At 35.5% G+C, this 22,928-nt stretch overlaps 1 protein-coding gene across 1 annotated transcript in view; it reads right to left on the minus strand.

Moving 5' to 3' along the window:
- FAF1 (Fas associated factor 1) overlaps window positions 1-22,928 on the minus strand; it is a 354,485-nt gene that overhangs the window by 196,676 nt on the left and 134,881 nt on the right. Inside the window, exon 7 of the mRNA XM_070405091.1 lies at window positions 18,372-18,477. Coding sequence (XP_070261192.1) covers window positions 18,372-18,477 — 106 coding nt within the window. The remainder of the gene's footprint in view (window positions 1-18,371; window positions 18,478-22,928) is intronic.

Here is a 22,928-nt window from a genome sequence, read left to right on the forward strand (position 1 = left end):
CCCCGGCAGCCACTGCAAACCTCGGAGAGAAAGCTGCCCTCAGGTTCCAACTGATGCCGGATAATCCCGCTTCTCCCGTTTGAGTCTGGGTCCCTAGAGACTCGCCCGGATCTGGAGCCCAGAGTCTGAGACTCACTCCCGACAGAAAACGACAACCGCGCCCTCAGCCACCAGCCCGCTTTGCGCGCGCACCTCGGTACCTTTGTATTTTCCACACTGCGCCGCCTCTGAGCCTCGATTTGCTGTTCTCTTTCCTTCTAGTTGTAGAGTCTCTCTTCAGCCAGCCTTCCTGTGGTTCTGGGTGATGTCCGTTCAGTCTTTTAGTTGTATTTTTGAAATGGTTGTTTGCGGCAGCGGTCTCCGCTGTTTACCTACGCCGCCATCTTGGTCTCCCCCCTCAAGTCTAAGATTTGAAATACAAAGAAGCAAAAAACACGCAACCGGAAAAGCAAAAGGAAAAAGGAATACAAAAATATGAAGATAGTGCAAGGAGACTCTGGGACAACTTCAAGCATACCACATCCGAATTATAGGGGTGCCAGAAGAAGAGAGAGAGCAAGATATTGAAAACCTATTTGAAGAAATAATTACAGAAAACTTCTCCTACCTGGTGAAAGAAATAGACTTACAAGTCCAGGAAGCGCAGAGAACACCAAACAAAAGAAATTCAAAGAGGACCACACCAACACACATCATAATTAAAATGCCAAGGGCAAAAGACATAGAGAGAATCTTAAAAGCAGCAAGAGAAAAAGTTAGTTACCTACAAGGGAGTACCCATATGACTGTCAGCTGATTTCTCAACAGAAACTATGCAGACTAGAAGGGAGTGGCAAGAAATATTCAAAGTGAAGAACAGCAAGAACCTACAACCAAGATTACTCTACCCAGCAAAGCTATCATTTAGAATTGAAGGTCAGATAGATAAAGAGCTTCACAGATAAGAAAAAGCTAAAGGAGTTCACCACCGCCAAACCAGTAATATATGAAATGCTGAAAGGTATTCTTTAAGAAGAGGAAGAAGAAGAAAAAGGTAAAGATAAAAATTATGACCAACAAAGTGACAACAAATACATATCTATCAACAAGTGAATCTAAAAATCAAGTGAATAAAAAATCTGATGAACAGAATAAACTGGCGAATAGAATAGAATCAGGGGCATAGAAAGGGAGTGGACTGACAATTCTCGGAGGGGAAGGGGGTGTTGGGAGTGTGGAAAAAGACTGGACAAAAATCGTACACCTATGGACGAGGACAGTGGGGGGGTGTTAAGGGCATGGGGTGGAGTGGGCACCTGGTGGAGGGGAGCTATGGGGGAAAAAGAGGAACAACTGTAATAATCTGAACAATAAAGATTTATTTTTTTAAAAATCACATATATTGCAAATTCATTTTTTTAAAGCAAAGTATGCCGATACTTTTGTTGTATTACTTTAGAACTCTGAAAATTACTGAAGTCAGGAGAGATATATATACAAAAACAAATCTGTATACATACAAACATGATTTAAACTGATTTTCTTTCTTTATTAAACATTCTATGGGTACACATATGAAAACCACTGCACTGTGTTTAAATTACATTATATTTCTCATGTAAAACTTTATGTAAATATTATTTAAATATGTTTAATATTTTGAATACATTGAGTTACGTAACTGGTGGTTTATTGTAACAAAAAGTAAAAAAAAAAGCAAAACAACAAAAATCCTGTACTCATTAGCATCCACAACCCATTCCCCTTTCCCCATCTGCCAGGTACTACTGGCAACCACTAGTCTACTTAAAAAGTTTTATGAGACTTTTTTTCTTTAAAATATATTTTTATTGATTTCAGAGAGGAAGGGAAAGGGAGAGAGAGAAACATCAATGATGAGACAGAATTACTGATTGCCTCCTGCATGCCCCCAACTGGGGATCGAGCCTCCAACCCGGGCATGTGCCCTTACTAGAATCGAACCTGGGACTCTTCAAACTGCAGGCTTGCACTCTATACACTCAGCCAAACCCATTAGGGCTACATTTTTTTTTTAAAGAGAAGTTTTAGGTTCACAGCAGTATTAAACAGAAGGTATGGAGATTTTCCATATACCGTCTGCCTCAAATATGCATAGCCTTTCCCATTATCAACAAGCAAAAAAAGAAAACAAAAAGAGAAAGAACTCATGGGCACAGACAACAGTGTGGTGACCGAGGGGTGGAGGAGGGTGCATGGAAATGAAAGAGGGTATCCTATCTAATAATAGACAAACATGGTAATTAACCATACCTCCGACATACTTCCCATTGGCTAATCAGGGCGATATGCAAATTAACTGCCAACCAAGATGGCGGCCGGCAGCCAGGCAGCTGAAGCGAACAGGAGGCTTGCTTGCTCCAGTGATGGAGGAAGCCAAGGTTCCCCGCCTGCCGCTGCCGGCCTCTGAGCTGCACTCTAAGAAACAATGTTGCAATTATAGAAGCTAAACAAACCCCAGAAACCTGCTTTCAGCCAGCCGGGCCCCAGAACTGGAACTGCAACAGTGTTTCAATTATAGAAGCCAAACAAACCCAGATACCTGCTTTCAGTAGCTGAGGTCTCAGAGCTGGAGCCGAGCCTCAGAGCTAAAGCCGGCTCTCAGTTCCAGTGACAGCCATAGAAGGTAAATAAATCCCAGAATAAATAAAAAAAAAAAAAGGAGAGCTTGGGAGCTTCAGTCACCTGCCAGCCTGAAAACGGCCCTCAGCCCCTCACCCAGACTGGCCAGGCACTCCAGTGGGGACACCCATCCTGAAGGGGGTGTGGCCAGCCAGAAAACAGCCATCAGCCCTTTATCCAGGCTGGCCAGGCACCCAACCGGGACCCCCACCCTGATCCAGGTCACCCTTCAGGGCAAACCACCCAGCCCCCACCCGTGCACCAGGCCACTATTCTATATAGTAAAAGGGTAATATGCAAACTGACTCTAACAGCAGAAGGACTGGGAATGACTGGTCACTATGACACACACTGACCACCAGGGGGCAGACGCTCAATGCAGGAGCTGCCCTCTGGTGGTCAGTGCGCTCTCATAGGGGGGAGCTCTGCTCAGCCACAAGCCAGGCTGATGGCTGCCAGTACAGTGGTGGTGGTGGGAGCCTCTCCTGCCTCCTCAGCAGTGCTAAAGATGTCTGACTGCAGCTTAGGTCTGCTCCCCGCTGGCAAGTGGATATCCCCTGAGGGCTGCCGGGCTGCCAGACGGATGTCTGATTGCCATCTTAGGCCCAATCCCCTGGGGAGCAGGCCTAAGCCAGCAAGTCGTCACCCCCGAGGGGTCCCAGACTGCGAGAGGTCACAGGCCTGGCTGAGGGACCCCCTACCCCAGAGTGCACAAATTTTTGTGCACCGGGCCTCTAGTCCCATATAATAAAAGCCTAATATGCAATCAACTGAACAGCAGAACAACCGGTCACTATGATGCACACTGATCAGCAGGGGGCAGATGCTCAATGCAGGAGCTGTCCCCAGCCTGCAGGCCCCAGGCCAGCCAAGGCGGGTGCCAGTGGGGGCCTCCTGATCGTCCCGCCAGTCGCCCCACATATTGACCCTGATCACCAGCCAGGCCTAGGGACCCTACCCATGCACGAATTTCATTCACCAGGCCTCTAGTGTGTGTGTGTGTGTGTGTGTGTGTGTGTGTGTGTGTGTGTGTGTGTTTGTGTGTGTATGATAAATGCTGATGGGGGAAAATTAATATTTTTTAAAATCCCCCACCAGAACAGTATATTCATTACAATTGATGAAACTACATTGACATTATTACACAAAGTCCATAATTTACATTAGGGTTCACTATTGGTGTTGTACCTTTTATGGGGTTGGACAGATTTAAAATGACATATATCCACCATTATAGCATCATACAGAGTAGTTTCACTGCCCTACTAATCTACATTTTTGTCTATGCATTTGCCTATTCTGGGCATTTCATGTAAGTGGACTCATACAATATGTGGCCTTTTGTATCTGGCTTCTTTTACTTAGCATTATGTTTTTCAAGATTCATCTATATTTGTTTATAGCAGCACATAAGTATTTTAGCATGTATCAATTCCTTTTTAATGACTGAATAATATTATACTTATGGAAATACTATATTTTGTTTATCCATTCATCAGTGGTGGACATTTGGATTGTTTCTATGTTTTGGCTATTAAGAATAATGCTTCTATGGATATTGATGTACACATTTCTTTATGGACATGTGCTCAATTGTGTTGGTATAAATCTAGCAGTGGAATTGCTAGGTTATATAGTGATTCTATGTTTAATTTTCCAAGGAACTACCGAACTGTTTTCCAAAGTTACTGCAACATTTTACATTCCCACTAGCAATGTCTGAGGGTTCTAATTTCTCAACATCCTTGCCAACACTTATTTTGCCATCTTTTTATTTTTTATTCTAACCATTCTATAGTGGTGTGAAGTGATATCTCATTCCAGTTTGGTTTGCAATTCTCTAATGGCTCAAAATTTGAACAACTGTTCATGTGCTTATTGACTATAAATTCTCTTGAGAAAAATCTACTCAAATCCTTTGTCTTTTAATTATTGAGTTGTAAGAGATCTTTACATATTCCAGATACAAGTTCCTTATCAATATATGATTTGGAAATATTCTCCCCCATTCTGAGTTGCCTTTTCACTTTACTGAAGATGCCCTTTGAGGCACAAACTTTTTAATTTTGATGAAATACAATTTACCTATTTTTCCTTTTGTTGCTTGTATTTTTTAGTGTCATATCAAGGAACCATTACCTAGCCCAAGGTCACAAAGATTTATTCCTATGTTTTCTTCTAAGGGTTTTATAGTTTTAGCATTTATTTTTAGGTCTTTGATACAATCAATTTAATTTTTACATATGATGTGAAGTAGTAGTCCAATTTCAATTTTTTGCATGTAGATATCCAGTTGTCTCAGAGCCATATGTTGAAAAGACTATTTTTCCATGTCGAACTGTCTTGGAAACCTTGCTGAAAATTAATTGGCCTTGAGTGTAGGTGTTTATACTGGGCTCCCAAGTCTATTTCATTGATCTATAGGTGTATTCTTTTTAAAAATATATATATATTATTGATTTTTTTTACAGAGAGGAAGGGAGAGGGATAGAGAGTTAGAAACATCGATGAGAGAGAAACATCGACCAGCTGCCTCCTGCACACTCCCTACTGGGGATGTGCCTGCAACCAAAGTACATGCCCTTGACTGGAATCGAACCTGGGACCTTTCAGTCCGCAGGCCAACGCTCTATCCACTGAGCCAAACCGGTTAGGGCTATAGGTGTATTCTTATAGGGGTACCATAGCCTTGATATTAATAGAATTTTAATTCACTTATCACTAGGGAAACTAATGACATCAAATTAATACCATTTACTCTTATTGTATCTCAATATTTTAAAATCTTCTTAAGTATTAGCAAGACTTTTTATGTTTATGCAATTCAAAGTCTTGTATCACATGTATTTAAGGTAAAAGTTTACTTTAAAATAAAAATAAAATTCTTTATTATTCAGAACAAAAATCTTATTTTTAGAAATCCAAACACAATGGCAACAGAGACCTTTATTTCAATCTTAAACCTCTTAAATAATACCTTAAGGATTAAAGCGATATTTTTTTTTTAAATATATTTTATTGATTTTTTACAGAGAGGAAGGGAGAGAGATAGAGAGTTAGAAACATCGATGAGAGAGAAACATCGATCAGCTGCCTCTTGCACATCTCCTACTGGGGATGTGCCCGCAACCCAGGTACATGCCCTTGACCGGAATCGAACCTGGGACCTTTCAGTCTGCAGGCCGACGCTCTATCCACTGAGCCAAACCGGTTTCGGCGGATTAAAGCGATATTTAAATTCCACAGTGACATATATACATATTTATATGCATAGTGGCTGCCTATTGACCAGTTTTCTCCCCTCCAACCCACTCACAAGACTAGACTCAGAGTAGCTGAAAAAATTGCCTGAATGATACAAAGCAAAATATCAGACATTAGAATCCAGCTTTCCAAATTTATTTACAACCACTGGATGCTGACTCGTGTAATATCTGCACATTCTAAATTCATTTAAAAGGTGCTAGACACTATATTTAGTGCTGTAAATATAAAGCTTAAATGACTGAGACCCTACCCTTTAAGGAGCCTACCATGAGAAGAAAAACAAATCCTATATAATAAAGGGCTAATATGCAAATTGACCGAACAGCAGAACGAGTGGTCACTGTGATACCCACTGACCACCAGGGAGCAGATGCTTATCACAGGAGCTGCCCCCTGGTGATCACTGTGCTCCCACAGGGGAAGGACTGCTCAGCCAGAATCTCTGAGCCAGGCTCACGGCTGGTGAGCGCAGCGGCAATGGTGGGCCTCCATGGCAGCTGGACAGCCCCCAAGGGCTCCCAGACTTGGGGGATGTGCAGGCCAGGCTGAAGTACCCTCCCCCAGTGCATGAATTTCCTGCACTGGGCCTCTAATAAAAGGATAAAATGCTGCAATAGAAATATATACCTCATTCAATGGAACACAGGGATTTTATGCATATTTCAAGGTTCCAAGACAGTTTATATTTTCACCAGCAAAAACTTTGAGTTTCTGCAGTTCTTCATTATAAAAATACAAATGAAAAGATACACACATCAGGCTAATCAGGGCTAGATGATCATGCAACCTGTTAATGCCAGGGGGATTAGAACTCAGATTCCCTACACTACAGTGCAATAATCTTTCCACTATTACAAGCTAACTAATTGCCAATTGAGAGGTACTGTTTATTGAGTAAAATCTGTAAGAATGTGTCCCTAGATTAAAAAAAAATTTTTTTTTTAAGCAGTTATAACTTCATTTAGGAGGAAACCACTAAGTAAATTACCTGGCAGACATTACAAATTAAGGATGGCCTAAATCTATTTTTAAAGTAAGAATTTTATTGTGTACATTTTGTGTAAACTATTCTCAGCCTCACTTTTAACAAATAAATGAGAATTTAAATAGCCAAATCAGAGAGATCCTCTCATAATAACCCCCCTGAAAAAAGGACTTGTATGCATGCATATAAGCCTAACCAATGGACACAGACACCAGGGGGTGATCCTCTCATAATAACCCCCCTGAAAAAAGGACTTGTATGCATGCATATAAGCCTAACCAATGGACACAGACACCAGGGGGTGAGGGCATGGGGGGGGGGGGGGCGCTAGGGGGCAATAGGGGGATAAAGACACATATGTAATACCTTAATCAAGAAAGAAAAAAGTAAAAATAAATTAAAATAAAAAAAGAAAATACATATTTATGTCAACATTAATACTTGAAATGCTTGAAATTCTCAGAATTTCTTGGATAACTGCACTTTTGAAAGTGCCTTCAGTTACAAAAGATCTTACTGATTTATAGATTCTTCCAAAATTCAGTCATTCTTTAAGCACACCTACTCTGTGACAAATTCAGCAGTCGACTCAAAAGGAAAAAGATGAATCTGATACTTTTCCTTGTCTTAAGGTGATTTTAGTCTGATGGGGCTGGGGTTAAGGTGGGGGTAAGTAAAGAGATAATTGCAAATGAGTGTGGTAATGCTTTGACAGACATTATGTTCACAGAGAGAGGAGAGCTCTGGAAAAAGACACCTAACCTGAATAACCACAAATTTAACTGTCCAGATTGAATAACTACCTAGCTCACAACATTTGGCTTCAAATTACTTTTGGTAGTTTCAGAAACTCAATTTTCCTTCACAGAATAAAGTTTGGTCAAAAGTGAGGTCATTCAAAACAAAACAAAAATGCATATAGTCTCCAGAGAGCCAATTCCTGGAATCTAGAATAACTTCTATTCTAAGCAATAGAAGACATGTGTATCAACAACAAAGATGACTACTTTGAAGATGTCAACATTCACTTAAATTTATGACATGTCTGCATGTTAATATGTCAATCACATTTACTTTGGGGTCATGCTTCACATATGGCTCCATTCATCATATAAAAAAATCTATTACAATATTTGAAACAATAATTACCAATAGGTACCAGGATTCATAAGACATTTTACTATATTTCTGAAACTTCAAATCCTAAATAAAGTGATCCATGTGCATGCCTGTTATCATCAATAAAAATTTTCACCTGCAAAAGAACAGCAGCCTTTAAAAATACCCTTTTGGAGGTGAAGGCTGGGGGCAGGGTAGAAGGGGTAAATGGGGGATTAAAAGGGAACATATGTAACACTTTCAACAATAAAGATTTAAAAAACTGCCTTGTGTGCAATGTGAAAGGGGAACATCTTCCAATTCAACAGAAATGAACTGATGTTTAACTAAGATTTTATTATTATGTTACTAGAGGCCCAGTGCATGGATTTGTGCACCAGTCGGGTCCCTGGGCCTGGCTTTCGGGGATCAGGCCAAAACTGGCTCTCTGATATCCCCCGAGGGGTCCTGGATTGCGAGAGGGCGGTTCTTGGGTGACAAACCCCGGATTTAAGCTTCTTCCTCTCTGATTCCAGGTGCGTCCTGAGAACTGCAGCTGCCAAGTCACCGCAGCTCGGCAGCTCCTACGTTGAGCGTCTGTACCCTGGTGATCAGTGCACATCATAGCTATTGGTTGGACAGTCAAATGGTCTGACGGTCACTTAGGCTTTTATATATATAGATTAGACATTACAAACATAGTTCTCGGAAATATTTCACATTTTAATCAGGCAAAGGCAGGCATGTAAATGTAAAATGCTTTTGATAACAGAACACCAAAGGAATCAGAAACAAATGGCAACAGCATATTTTAAATTAACATACATAATCTATAATTGTAATATTTGATTCTGAAATGAAACTTTTATATAATTGCTAGCAAGAGAATCAGGAATGTCACTAATTATCTCATAATTGATTTCATTTAAATATAATTTCGATTTTTCCTTCATAATGATCATAGGACCTCTTTTATATTTACTGCAGTAACTATCACAATGTGATAACTATAAAACTACAACGAAATTATGACAGTAAAATAGAAAAGGTTGAGAAAGTCAATGTGTAAAACAAGATTTCAATTCATCTGAAATAGAGCTATAGTTTAACATATAGATCTTTCACTTTCCTAAATATTTTTAGATAGTTCACTGTACTAACATTTACAATAGGCTTAGCTCTATCAGAGAACAAAAAGAGAATTATATACATGGACACATATTAATGATCTGGAAATGTGGCATATTTAAGAGGTCCAACAGGTATATAAAAATTCTAGAGCTGCTTATAATTAAAATCTATAAGATGGAAGGTTCAGTCTAAAAAAAGACTGGACTTTCTTTACAAAATACGTTATGCTGCTCTCCAAAATACATAAATTAAGGTTTGCACTTTCCCAAACAGAGGTTATTTAATCCCAAATTCCCTCCCCCCCAATATAACACCTCGTTTCCCTTTGTACAGTCAGTATTTAGAGAAGAAAATATTCTTTTGGATGCTTACAGTCATTTCAAAAGCTTAACTAGAAGATTCCTTTCTCATATTCTTGGGAATTTGGTCAAATCACATTTATTCCTTCACTGTTTTTCCCCGGCTCTAAATCAATCCTAGCAAACATATGGCTTTTATTCTTATTCCTTCAATTACTTCCAATTTGTGGGCATTTGACTGTTCTAGCATAAAGTTTCTAAAATATTATCCATAATTAATGTGTGAAATAGCTGTAGCCAAAAAAGAAAAAGACTCCTTCCTTGCCTTTATCTACTTGGATACCGTACATACCTTTGGGTGCCACAGACTTAAAACTCTGCCAGGATTTTTAAAATTCTATTTTGCATTCTAAGTGCAAATCTAATTTGTTTTCCACTGCCACTCATAGGACTTTCCCAACATTACTCTTTTACCTTCTCCCCTCTTGTTTCCTTCATCCCTTTCCATCCAGTGTCCATGCTCAGTATTATTTCTCCCCCTGCTCTCCCTCCACCCCCATGTATTAGCTGTAAAATAGATGTAAAGCTTGGTGCATGTCCAAAAATTTTATGATCAAAATACATACTTAGCAAATTGTTTGGCTAAATCTTTCATGTATGATGAAAGATTATTACCACAATTCATTAGCAAATTATAGACTTTGAAATGTAGGCAGACAAATATTTGGCCCTGTATCAATCAATTTGGACCAGCTGGGTAGAAATTCACACAATCCCAGGAAACCCGGGAAGTGAGGTGCTCTTTCATTTTTCATTCACTTGAAACATTAAAGAAAAATTATCATTCTATAAAAATGTTCACTTTTCAAGATTTTAGTAGAGCCATTTAGATTTAGTTTTATTTTCTGTCTATTTTAGTGACCAATAAACTAATCATTTTTCTTGCAATTGATTGCAAAGCAATAGTGCCTAGTGCACACACCTTAATATTTGACCATTATATTCCAGTTTAAAAGTTAAATATTTAATAATGGTTCTACTGCCCAAAAAAGGTATGTGGGCAGGTGTACCTCTACATATACTAAATCAGCCTGGAAATTAATTTTGCAGTTATTCACAATAAATAATACCATTAATATTCTTCCTCTGAGCCTCTCTAGTCTAGTGAGGTGACCCTGTACAAAGATTCTGATTGATCCTATGTCTGTCTGCTTTGGTTAAGCTACAAGGCCATATATAGGGACAGCTGCACTTTGGGAGCAACTTAAAACAAATTTCATCTTAGTGGCATCTAATCCAGTGCTCGGTACAAGCCGCATGGAAAAGTCAGTGTCAAAATTAAACAATGCCGGCTTTGCAATGAGCAGATGCTTTTGCCTTGCAGCTGTAAAAACCTTAAAACAATCCAGTACTCTACTGTCTGGTCACGCAATGACCACAAAGCAAGGAATACATTTTGTCATTTATAGAAAATGTTTGCTATAACCTTTTAAAGTATTTCTTCCTTAAAAAAAAAGGTTTAGAAAAATAAGAGGAATGTATTGAGGGCAATAATATAGTAATAAAGCCCTAAATTGTACAATAGGATTTTTAAAACTATATTTGTCACACTAAATATATTTGAAAAAGAATAACTCCTTGACAAGACAGTGTTAAGTTATTCACAAAATGCATCATACAAAAGAAAAATTAACAAATAGACATTTAAAAGAGGTTATGGTTAAAAAAATATTTGGTATATATGGACAAGCATGTAAATAATTTCCTACATGCAGGCCTTATCTTAATATACCTAGCACTTTCCCTTCCACTTTCTCATCCTTGATTTACTCGATTCTTTATTTTTTTGTGGGGGGTTTTTCTGTTTTTGCTGGGGTGGGGAGAAAATTATGGAGGTTATTACTTTTACTTTATGGCTAGAGGATACTTAAATGTTAAAATATTTCTCAGCTTAAATAATATGGTATTTCAGCTTAAGTAACAAGGTCTATAAAGAAATCGTAGCCTTTTCTAACCTTCAGCCTACAAGAAAGAATCTTGTCTTTGGCATTCAGGAGTGTAGGAGTTAATATTTTAACACTGAAATCAACTCTTCTTCATGAGGAGAAAGGCTCCAACTACTGTGTCTGTGAAAACAGCGAACCAGCCCTACCTAAGTAAGTGATTGTCTGGTCATGATCAATCAACCTCTGCTAATTGAGGTTCTGGCTTTAAAGACAGATTTTTATAATACCTACAAGAAAGAGAATATTATCTTTATTTTAAATAGTCTGCTGCAAAAAGAAATTTCAGAAAGTTTTTTTTTCATCATTCAAAATTTTTTCTTGAAATCCTTTTTTCCCCCAAAGATATCAATTCATTAACACCTCATGGCTTATAAATTTCATTGAATGTTTTGTTGGTTGAAGGTTTGGGGATTCCTCTTATATTCCTCCCCACCCCATAACTTATATTTCAATGAATAAGTCCCAAAGTAATGCCCACACAGATAGGAAATTAATATAATTTCATTTTAAATATCAAAGAAGGCATGCTACTTTCTTCATTAAAAGTATGAGAAATAAAATCTAAAATAATTTTATGGTTACTTTGGCATTTCTATATTTTATTTTCTAAGAATATAAATAAAACATATTTACATATAAAACATTTTAGTGCATTATATCTTTTAAGCTATAAATTCTAGGCATTCATTTAAAAAGATGAGCCAAACCTAGAAATAATCTTTTTTTGTGAAATATTTATAATTATCATTAAGTTATATACTATTGGTATGATTTTGTTGTATTCTTTGGTAATAGCTATAATTAAAATGAACCTGAATTATAATGTTAGTAGTATATACCATCAAACAAAAGTAAACCATGCAACAAATATGTATGACAAGAGAATTAAACTTAAAGTATAAAAACATATAAAATAACTGACATGTATTCCTAGATGTGATCCCTTATATCTTAACCCACATAGATTAGAATAAGAATTAATTATTTCACAATGTCAGTATTCTAAATTACAATATTGTACATGAACAGCTTTAAGGATAAGAAATAACTATAAATTTGCACAAACTGGGTCTGCTTATATTGCTATTTCATAATAACTTTAATTAATAATCAGAATTATGCTAACAAGAAATGTAAAAATATTGTTTAAAAGTGTATTCCAACTTAAGGTTATTAATTACATAATTCTAATTCACATTTAATGAAATTTAACATATTACATATTTTTATGGGGTCACCTAGAGATTTGCAAAAATGGTTAGCTCAAAATAAATGGTTCTCTTTTAAGTTCATTTTTATCCCTTTGGGTTCACTCAATAACATCAATATATTTTAAAAGTATATATTTTACTCAAAAAATACATAAGTAAGTCACCAACCAAAAGCTAACAGATGTGACTTCTAATTAGTTATAATAATCTCTGCTTCACTGCCATTAGAATGAGTCTTTCTTTTCTTTTGAAAACTAAAAAAGCTTTCCTTTGAATTTTAAACTGTCAGGGTGCTTCAAAGTCAATGTACAAAATCTGCTTTGATTAAAATTTTAGACATCTACAGTGATAACTTTATGAAAGGAAAATATTAAATTATAATTATCCTAAACAGACACAGTCTTGTGAAACTAACCCTACATTCATGTTAAAACACAAAGAGTTGAATATAATGAATTTGATTCATCCTCGGACACAAAGCTTCACCACAGTAAACTCAGTCAACTGTTGCTCTTGCGCCTATATTCATGGTGCTTAAGTAGCGCACTTTAAAACAAAAAAAACTCCAATTGGCTTTTCATATATCCACCCTCCCCAAAAATAACGCACTTGAAAAACTCAAATGATATGAAAGGCTTCAAGGCCTCTTTTCTCCCTTTCATACCCCTTTTTTTTATTTCTGTTTGCAGTAATCTGCCTTTCTCTTTCTCTTTCTCATTGCTACAGAGCAAGCGAGGAGGCTCAGAGCTTTGAAAAGGGGGCTCAGTGTGTAATGGGCCCACTAGAATTAATTTACTTGCACCAAATCCATTGAGCACAGAAGGTTTTTTTTTCCCTCCTTCTCTCTCTCTCTCTCTTCTCAAAATCATTTGGAGTCGAACGCAGCCCCCAGCCTTTGTAATTCTAGTAAAGCACTTAAAGTGCACAGTAGGTGTTCATGAGGACCATCTGGTCAAAAGCAAAACAAGCTGCTGATTTTGCCTTTGAATAGAATGAAGCAAGTGTGAATTAGTCTCTTCAATTAGCACTATTACAACCTGTCAAGTGCATATTGTAAAACAGGATTATTACAGTATTGGTCACCAGTGCAATTATTTACTCTCTGCCTTTTCTTGTATATAAAAATGTCTTATGTTTATTAGTTTTTGATAACTGAACATAATTTCTCCTAACCCAGGCATTTTAAAACTACCAACCCACAAATCACAGATTATGAAATGTGGTCAGCCAAGTAGATGTCAGAATACACATATGTTAAGTAACAAAGGACTAAAACATTGTCCTTAATTCCTAATAAAAATTCATTGTTTCTATCTTCTTGAAATGAAGGTGAAGAAACACTTACAGGGGCTAAAAATAATTTCCAATAGAGATTACTCTAAAATACTTTCAGAGGCAGAAAAAGACTTGTCAGTTCCAAATGACTGCATTGTAAATATTACTTAAATTTATTTCCCAAGAGAATAATTTATTAAGAATCACAGAAAACCTCAACATTTATAAAATGGTCATTACTGATTTGTTCAGTTGAAACGGTATAATTTCAACAAATCTGTTATAAAATATAACTTGAAACTAATAATATATGTGCATATTTGAAAGAAACTCATAATCTCCTTTTCTGAAAGCTGAATAAAGGCTTAATTCATTGCTCAGTTGCTTAAGAAATTGCATTTCTTTCATTCTTGCTAAAATGTCATTTGTGATTTCAAGTTTTAAAAAATCAAACTATGATATATAGTAATTAAAATGGGTTCATTCAAATTGAGCTTATTTATGCCATTTATCTTGCAATAAAATTAAACTACTTAAACTTTTAATTAAATAAGCACACAATTTAATTTAGCCTCTTGCATATGCACATTCTAAGCTACCCTGGTCATGAGTTCTGTGCCAGCATCCCCCACCCTACCCCCAAACTGGAAAACAAACAAACAAAAACCACTATACCTAAAACATTTACAGAAAGGGCATGCTAGTTAAGAAGTTATAATCAACTCACAACTAGAAAATTGCCCATTAGTACAATCTATAAAAAAACTACATATTTAATTACTGTTAATGACCTTCAATAAAGAATAGTTAGAAATACATGTTAGCCAAGCAAGTTGAGAAAGTAGCATGCAGAAAAAAAGACACAAAACCCAACACAAGTTTTGAATCAGAATTAGCTTCATGATTTCACAATTATTTAGCCAAAATTATTTTTAAGAACTGGTATGATTTATGTACTTAGTTATCTTCTTATTGCTAATTCAAATTGTTAGCTTCCCATATGACAATCACTAGTATTAGTAGTGAAATGTTTTACTATTCCATGAAAGATATATCTTTATAGTTTGTCAATTTTTCCTTTATTCCTATTAAGAACTAAATCAACATTAATAAAACAGTGAGGAATTCTAGGGTAAAGTGAAACTTGGAAGAGGATATAAATAATTCTAATAGCTATTCATCATGCTTCTTGCTGTAACAGATAGGAAATACTTCATGATTCCACACCCAAAATACTTAGGTTTCTTATCACTGTTATTCTGGGTCATGTTTGTATTTCTTAAACGTGTATAACACGTACAAAGAAAAGTGTATATTCTGCCCATTAGAAGCTTTGCAGTAGTAAGATGGACAACAAAGAATTCTTTTCCAAGAAAAGTTGGCTTGATTTCAGAGACTTTACACCTGGGTTTAGGATTTGCAGTAGGCAAATCAATCTGCCCCCCGCCCCCACCTCCTTAATTTAACCAATCCCAAGTGCATTTGTAACCACAGATCTTTAATAGTATTATACAGAATTACTAGAGTCTGTACAATTAACTGTTTAAAAAGCTAAATTCTCTGTGTAGAATATCCATTAAGATAAGGTAAGCTTGTTTAAATTTTCAAGGAAATTCGCTATTTTAAAGTGTGACAAATAAGTAATGTAGAAACCAAAAAGGTAAAAAGACATTATCACAAAGTTATTATTCTATTATTAGATATTTTATAAACTATTTCACATAATGGAAAAGAGAAAGGATATTTATTTTTATAACTACTTGTAACTCTCCATTGTGACCTTTTTATATTATCTCTGCCTTTTCCTCAAGTAGTGGGAAATATAAGTGGAAGGATTTGTAAAGAGCTTTAAAACAACAACAAAAAACACACCTCAATATCTAACTAGCTTAAATTAAAATCTAGAGCTTTCAAAAGACATAGACATGTAAGAAACCACAGACCAGAATGAACAAACACTTGTACAACTCAGTTTATCACTATTAACTTGCATGAACATATGGTCACTGAAGAGTTTGTTTGAAATTCTAACTGCTTTTAAGTTCTTTTTTCTAATTCAATCTTTTTTAAAATGTATTTTGTTTCACTAAAAGTTGAAATCATAGTGCCTTTTTCAACTCTATTTCATTTAATAGAAATTTCCCTTTGAGGGGAAAATATCACAAACGCTTTCTTTTAAAAATGCAAGGCTTTCAAAAATTAAAATTACCAAAAAATGGCATACTATTTTCTCCTATAATAAGGATAATATACTACAACACTGGAAAATAAATCTGTATCATTTTTAAAATTAACTTTTCATCATATATTGGTCAGAATTCATGCTTGAGTCTATTTAAAAACACTGAAAAGAGATATCTGAAACTGGTGACAGAAATTAATTTACAATTTAGGATATATGGCATCATTAAGCTCCCACATTAATAGCAAAAATTCTAGCATTTATAAAATAACACTGGAAAAGCTTTTTAAGATTATAGCAAACTGATTTTCAATCATGCACAAAAACAAAAACTTAGGTGTTACTGTAGGTTACATGGCTGCAGCATAATAGCATCTTGTCCTTCTGAAACTCCACCTCACCAGGTATTCCACAAGTTAAAAGAGGAAGTTTTAGGATTAGACCTAAAGGGTGTGACCCTAGGCTTAAAGAGAATAATCCATGTCATTTTTCTAAACTGTACAAGAATAAAGAGCCTATGTGTACCTGGTTTACACACAGAAAAGCAACTGATATTAGAAACAACTGGATTTATTTCTTCTTGGCAAGAAGCATTTCAAAGTATTACTTTAAATTTTTTTTAAAAAAGAAGAAAAAGAAAAATGAAACAGAAGAAACAAAATTCTTACCAAGAAATACGTAAGAATATCAGTCTTTGCAAAAATATTTCTGGGACATTTTTCATTTAGAAAATGATATGAAAAAGATTTACTGTTTTCAAGTCCTTGTATTTGGTAACCTAAATAGCAGGCCATGAAGAACAGTTTCAGCCAACTGTGGCGTATAATGGTACATTTACAGAATTTTAAATATTTCTTTTAATAATTGATGTAGTCATTTTGAATCATTCTGCATAGGATATCAGGTGTGAGCAGATTGCATTAATGCTGCTTAAACATTTCAACTTGTCAGTATGGCCAACTCGATTTCGGAAATATTTGCAGTATTTTCCCATCGAAACAGTAATAAAGGCAAAATAAATATATGCCACTACTTTATAATCACCGAACATTAATGAATATTTTATGTCTTTTTAAATCTCCCTGTTTAATTTAAAAGGGTGAAATTAAGTCTCCTCCCTGCAATATGCCAATTATCTATAAATCAAACAATAATTTGGCCATTATGCTCCTTTTTGTTAATATAAGAAAAGCTAATTTGAAAACACTGGATGGCATTTTTAGATTATCAGTTTAATAGTCCTTTCTGCCCTCTTGTGGGAAAAAGCAGAAATACACTTAAACTCCAGAAACTGGAAATGAAAAAAAGGGTAACATTTTACCAATAAAAGTTTCATTCAGAAAAACAAATAAAGCAATTTATATTTATCCATAACGCATTATACTAGTCTTCAATTAAAAAAAATAACCAACAGAATAAAATTTACCTCTTATTATCTTTGTTTTTCTTGATTAAACTGGAGTTATTTTGAAACTAAATTTTATTTAGTTAATTCAATATATATGATTAATTCTCTTTATAAAAACATTAGCAGACAAAATGATTGATATCTTCACAACTTACTAGGGGTAATGTGACGTAATCATCATTTCAGTGTTTCTAAACATAAGTCCTGTCATAGCCTAACACACTTTCCCCCCATGGAGATAAATTACTGGCTTTTAGATAGGTGGGGTCACAGGCAAGAAGATACCTCTTCTTTCTTGGGGGAGGTTCTTTTTTAAAACAGTGGCCCTGGTTGGCTATATAGAAGAAAAAAAAATTCTGACTATAAGACTCTTCTCAGATATTCTGAGTTAAATGACTGAAAGTTTCCATCAGCATTCCTCAAATGCTGCCCAACACTGGCACTGAGCTGCATAAAAAAAGCCTCCTCAAATTCTTTTTGGAAACAGGCAAGGCACACATTTTAATTAATATATTTCAAATGCAATGCATGCATGTTCGAAAATGCATGCTGGCAACAATTTCCAAATTAATATTTTGAATAATTACTATAAAACTATGAAATATATTACATAATAATGAATATTTTAAGCAGAGTGTTAAGGTGACTATTTTAAGAATTATCAAGAGCTCCCATTTACAATACTGTCTTTCTAGGTCAAATCACTTAATATGTCTACAGTAATCATGATGCTCCAGTTAATTAAATTTAAGAACCCAATAATGAAACATAAAGAGAGTTTCCAACCAGAATAGATAAGCCCTCTTTAACAGGGTCAACATTAGTTATAATGAGCTACCTTTATTCCTTAGCTGTGAGACATAACTCACCTCTTGAATGGTACTGCTTCCTGAGAAGTTCAGGTTATACTCCCGCTGGACTTCTCGGTGGGTGATGATCAGCATGAAGTTTTGATTTAATGACTCCTGCAGGGCACTGAAAGGGTTGAAAGAAAAACAAGGAACTCTGAGATGAACAAGTTCTAGCTTGCTTTACAGCTAGCTGCAAAAAACCCCAGGAGTACCATAACCTCCACACAGGCATGCCCAGACCCAATGTTATCATCTTTTCAGCTCCTAAAAGCAAAAGAGCATACTGAGAACAACCAAGGGGAGCTAACCTGTTAACTCCTTCTGTACTAAGGTGTTTTGAAACTTCAATTCTAAATATTTTGCATCCATAAGAATTTTTTGCAAATCATATGTTATTGTATGCATATGTATTTTCTCCAAAAGAACCAAATTTGTCAATTACATCAAATTCCAAATATGTTACTAAAATGTATACTTGCTCTGGAAGAAGAGAAATATGAAGCTACTGTTTATATTCATGGATGTTACATAAGAATGGAACTATGGTTTAAGTCCAAATTCAGAAGATAATGAAATCTATAGAACTTTAGTGGCTATGTCAAAATTCCTTCAAATTAAGTGCTTTCACTTAGGACTAAGAAATATATAGAATTCAGAAACTGGAGAATTCAGGGCAACATTAAACTCTATGTCAAAGCTGTAAATATTAGAAATGTGTTAGAACCAGGAAGAGTTAATGAATTAGTCATATATTAAAAAGCATAAGTCATGGTTTTGTTTATGACAATACTACTAAGAAGCACTATCAGCATTGAAGATAAAAATCTACCACCATTATTTATGAATAATCAGTAATGCCAGCCTCAAGTATAATTAAGCCAGGCTTATGGAATTAGGAAAATATTTGGGTGTGCTATATCATTCTGGTCTTCATCACTCCTCCTTTGCCAATCTGTAACTATGTGATAAACATACATGCAACATAAGATTAGAATTAGACAGTTAATCTGAACATCCTATTGTCTTCTATAGAATTTACAGGTTGATTACAGACTAAAATTACCTAGGAAACACCAATACATAGCATGAAATACTATGAATCAAAGGTCATGATACCCCACTAGTTTCTTTATGCAAGGATCGTTGTGACCGTCTCCTTAGCACCTAAGCATAATGCCTTGCACACTACATATAAATACTGATTGAACAATGAATAAACCGTGAGTTTCCAGAAGGCAAGAGTCTTACTCAATTTTGTGTCTCAAACAGCAAGCTTGCCTTCCAGAAAACTACCATGGAAATTAAAATTTTGATTCATTTATTTATAAATATTAAATCAATGCTTTGCATTAATTATTCCAATTGCTAAGAAAACCAACCCAAATAATACATAGTGCCGATTCACAAAAAAACTTCACAATTTTATAAAGATAGACAAATACATAAACAGCGATAATGTAATAGCTACAACTGAGAAATTGAAAAAAAAAAAGTACAATGAAAACTGAGAAGGAAGTGCTACACTCTGTCCCAATAAGAGAGAAAAAAACAGGTTAGGTGCAGCGGTTCTCAACCTGTGGGTCGCGACCCCTTTGGGGGGTCGAATGACCCTTTCGCAGGGGTCGCCTAAAACCATCGGAAAACACATATATAATTACATACTGTTTTTGTGATTAATCACTATGCTTTAATTATGTTCAATTTGTAACAATGAAAATACATCCTGCATATCAGATATTTACATTACGATTCATAACAGTAGCAAAATTACAGTTATGAAGTAGCAACGAAAATAGTTTTATGGTTGGGGGTCACCAGAACATGACGAACTGTATTAAAAAGGTCGCAGCATTAGGAAGGTTGAGAACCACTGGGTTAGGGGAAAGCTTCAGAGAAGAAAGATATGTTAAAATATGAAGGATAAGTAGAACCTTCAAGTTTATCACTTGGAAAGGATAAAACTTTTGTTTTGTTTGGGGAAAAGAGATGGGTGGCACCTTTTAGACAAATAAATGGAAGAACATCACATATTCATTCATTCAATCTGTTAACATACTTAATACAGCACACAAAATAAGTAGCTGTGACCCATGTCTAACTTATTATCTGTCCTCCAGGTACAGGAGGAGGGAACCCAGAAGATCATACTTCTGTCTCCATTGAGTTTATTGAGAGATGGCAGACAAGCAAACTTACAATTCATATATGTTAGTTTGCACAATTCATATATGTTAGTTTGCTAAAAACTCTAATACCACTTTTTCTAAGATGCTATGGAAATACAAAGAAACCCACAGAATCTGGCATGTAAACTGAGTAAGTTTTGTTTCGTGAGTCCTGTCCCCTACCCCAAACCCCTGATGTCCAGGGGGTGGAAGAGTGGGAAGGGGAAAGGAGAAGGCTATAAGAATTTATCCATTTATTTTTGCCTTTATTTCCCTTGCCTTTGGAATCAAGTCCATAAAATGTTCTCTATGACTGAGGTCCATAACCTTAGTTCTGATGCTTTCTTTTATATAATTTATTGTTTCAGATCTTATATTTAGGTATTTGATCTATTTCGAGTTAATTCCTCAAAAAATTAAGACTAGAGCTACCATATGCCCCAGCAATCCCTTTCCTGGGTATAGACCCGAAAAACTAAAAAACATGTAATCGCAAAGCTATATGCACTCCTATGTTCATTGCAGCATTATTCATGGTGGCCAAGACCTGGAGAAAACCAAAATGTCTTTCAATAGAGGACTGGATAAAGAAGATGTGGTGCATATACATAATGGAATACTACTCAGCCATACATAAGAAAAGACAAAATACTGGCATTGGAGACAACATGGAATATTATGCTAAGTGAAATGAGTCAGGGAGAAAAAGCTAAGAACCATATGATTTCACTCATATGTGGGATACAAAATTGAAACTTGTGGACACAAACAGCAGTGTAGCGGTTGCCAAAGGGAAGGGGAAGGGAGTGAAAAGGACCTAATATATGGTGACAGAAGATGGTCTGACTTTGAGTGGTACAGTGCAACACAGATCTTGTAAGATAGAAATCCACACCTGAAACCTGTATGATCCTATTAACCAAAGTCACCCCAATAAATTTAATATTTTAAAAAGAAATTTATTGTGGTGATCTGCATAATTTTCAGACTTTACTGCTAAAATATTATCTAGGCAAATTGATTCTAGCTGCTGCTTAGCTGAATGAGTTGAGTCCTCAGTTGCTGCATCTAGGAGCACTTTTCTCCTTAACAGTATCTTCTAGTGAATGGTTGGTTAGGACAGCTTGCCCTGACCCTGACCCTAACCCACCTTCAAGCATGCTCTCTTTTACCTTCAAATTGCAAAGTCATTCATGCCACTTCAACTTTTACCCTTACAATAGCTCTGAAGATGACTGCCAACCAAAGTAGGTAGGTGAGAAATAATATGAAATGGGTTTGGTTTTTAGTGGCATGTTTTCTCTTCAATTAGAGAGAGAAGAAAAAATGTGTAAGCAAACGTAGAAACTTTTTAAAAGTCTGAATTTTAATTCAATGGAGTAAATGGTTTGATAGAACATCTATTCGCACTGGTTTTTAATTTTTGATTCTCTATTATGATTTTCCTTTCAGTTCAAATATTTGCATTTACCAACAAGGAGATGGTTCTGTTTCTACAAAAACATTCAAACTTACCATTCAAACCTTATCATTCAAACTTAATCATTGTTCTACTCTCAAATCAGACTGAAATTAATGCTTAAAATGTAATGTGGACCATTACATTGTCCCCAACCTTTGAGTTAGTGGCTATTTGAAAAAAAACAAAAACAAAAAACCACCACAAAAATAAACATAACCCCCCCATATAATACAATAAATGTGAACATTTTTAATAATTAGTAGGCAAAGTGCTAGACATTATCATATATACCTTCTCATAATTCTGCTAGCCAGTTCCTTAATTTTTAAAATGGAGGGGAGAGGACAGGTAGGATATAAGAGAGAGAATTATTAAAAAGATAAACAGATGGAGATTAGAGATATCCACGCCCTTAAAATTTTCAATATTATAACTAAACATTAATATCTAAGCCACCAACACAATTCTAGAAATAGCTTCAGTAGAACATCCCTTCTGTGTTTCCCTTTCTGTTCACAAGTCTTGGGCTTCTAGTGTTCTTTCATTAGCAGAATGTCCACTTCTGCCTGGGGAGATCTCATTCCCATTTAACTGTGAACATTTATCCGGAACAGAGAAGGCATCTGTAAAATATCTGTCTTCCAATACATACCAAATTCATTTTAATTTACTGACTTAATTTAATACATTTTATATTTCCTTTCAGCTTTTTTTTAATAAGAGGAAAATAATGTATGACAAATTTTAACACAAAAGCCATAGTAAATAAATGAAGCTACATTTCTATACATGCAAACATAAAAAGCCATACATTTTTAGCCTCCATATGTCCAGTACTGATAAAAGCAACATTAAGAAAATAAATATAACAGTCTATACTGTCTTATTGAGTTTATTTCACATTGAGAGAATACTTTAGTGACCAAAGCATGTGGCTATTTTAATACA

This window comes from Myotis yumanensis, unplaced genomic scaffold (assembly GCF_028538775.1).
Source record: "Myotis yumanensis isolate MYYU_CA2020_CCGP unplaced genomic scaffold, mMyoYum1.0.hap1 SCAF_2, whole genome shotgun sequence".
NCBI lineage: Eukaryota > Metazoa > Chordata > Mammalia > Chiroptera > Vespertilionidae > Myotis > Myotis yumanensis.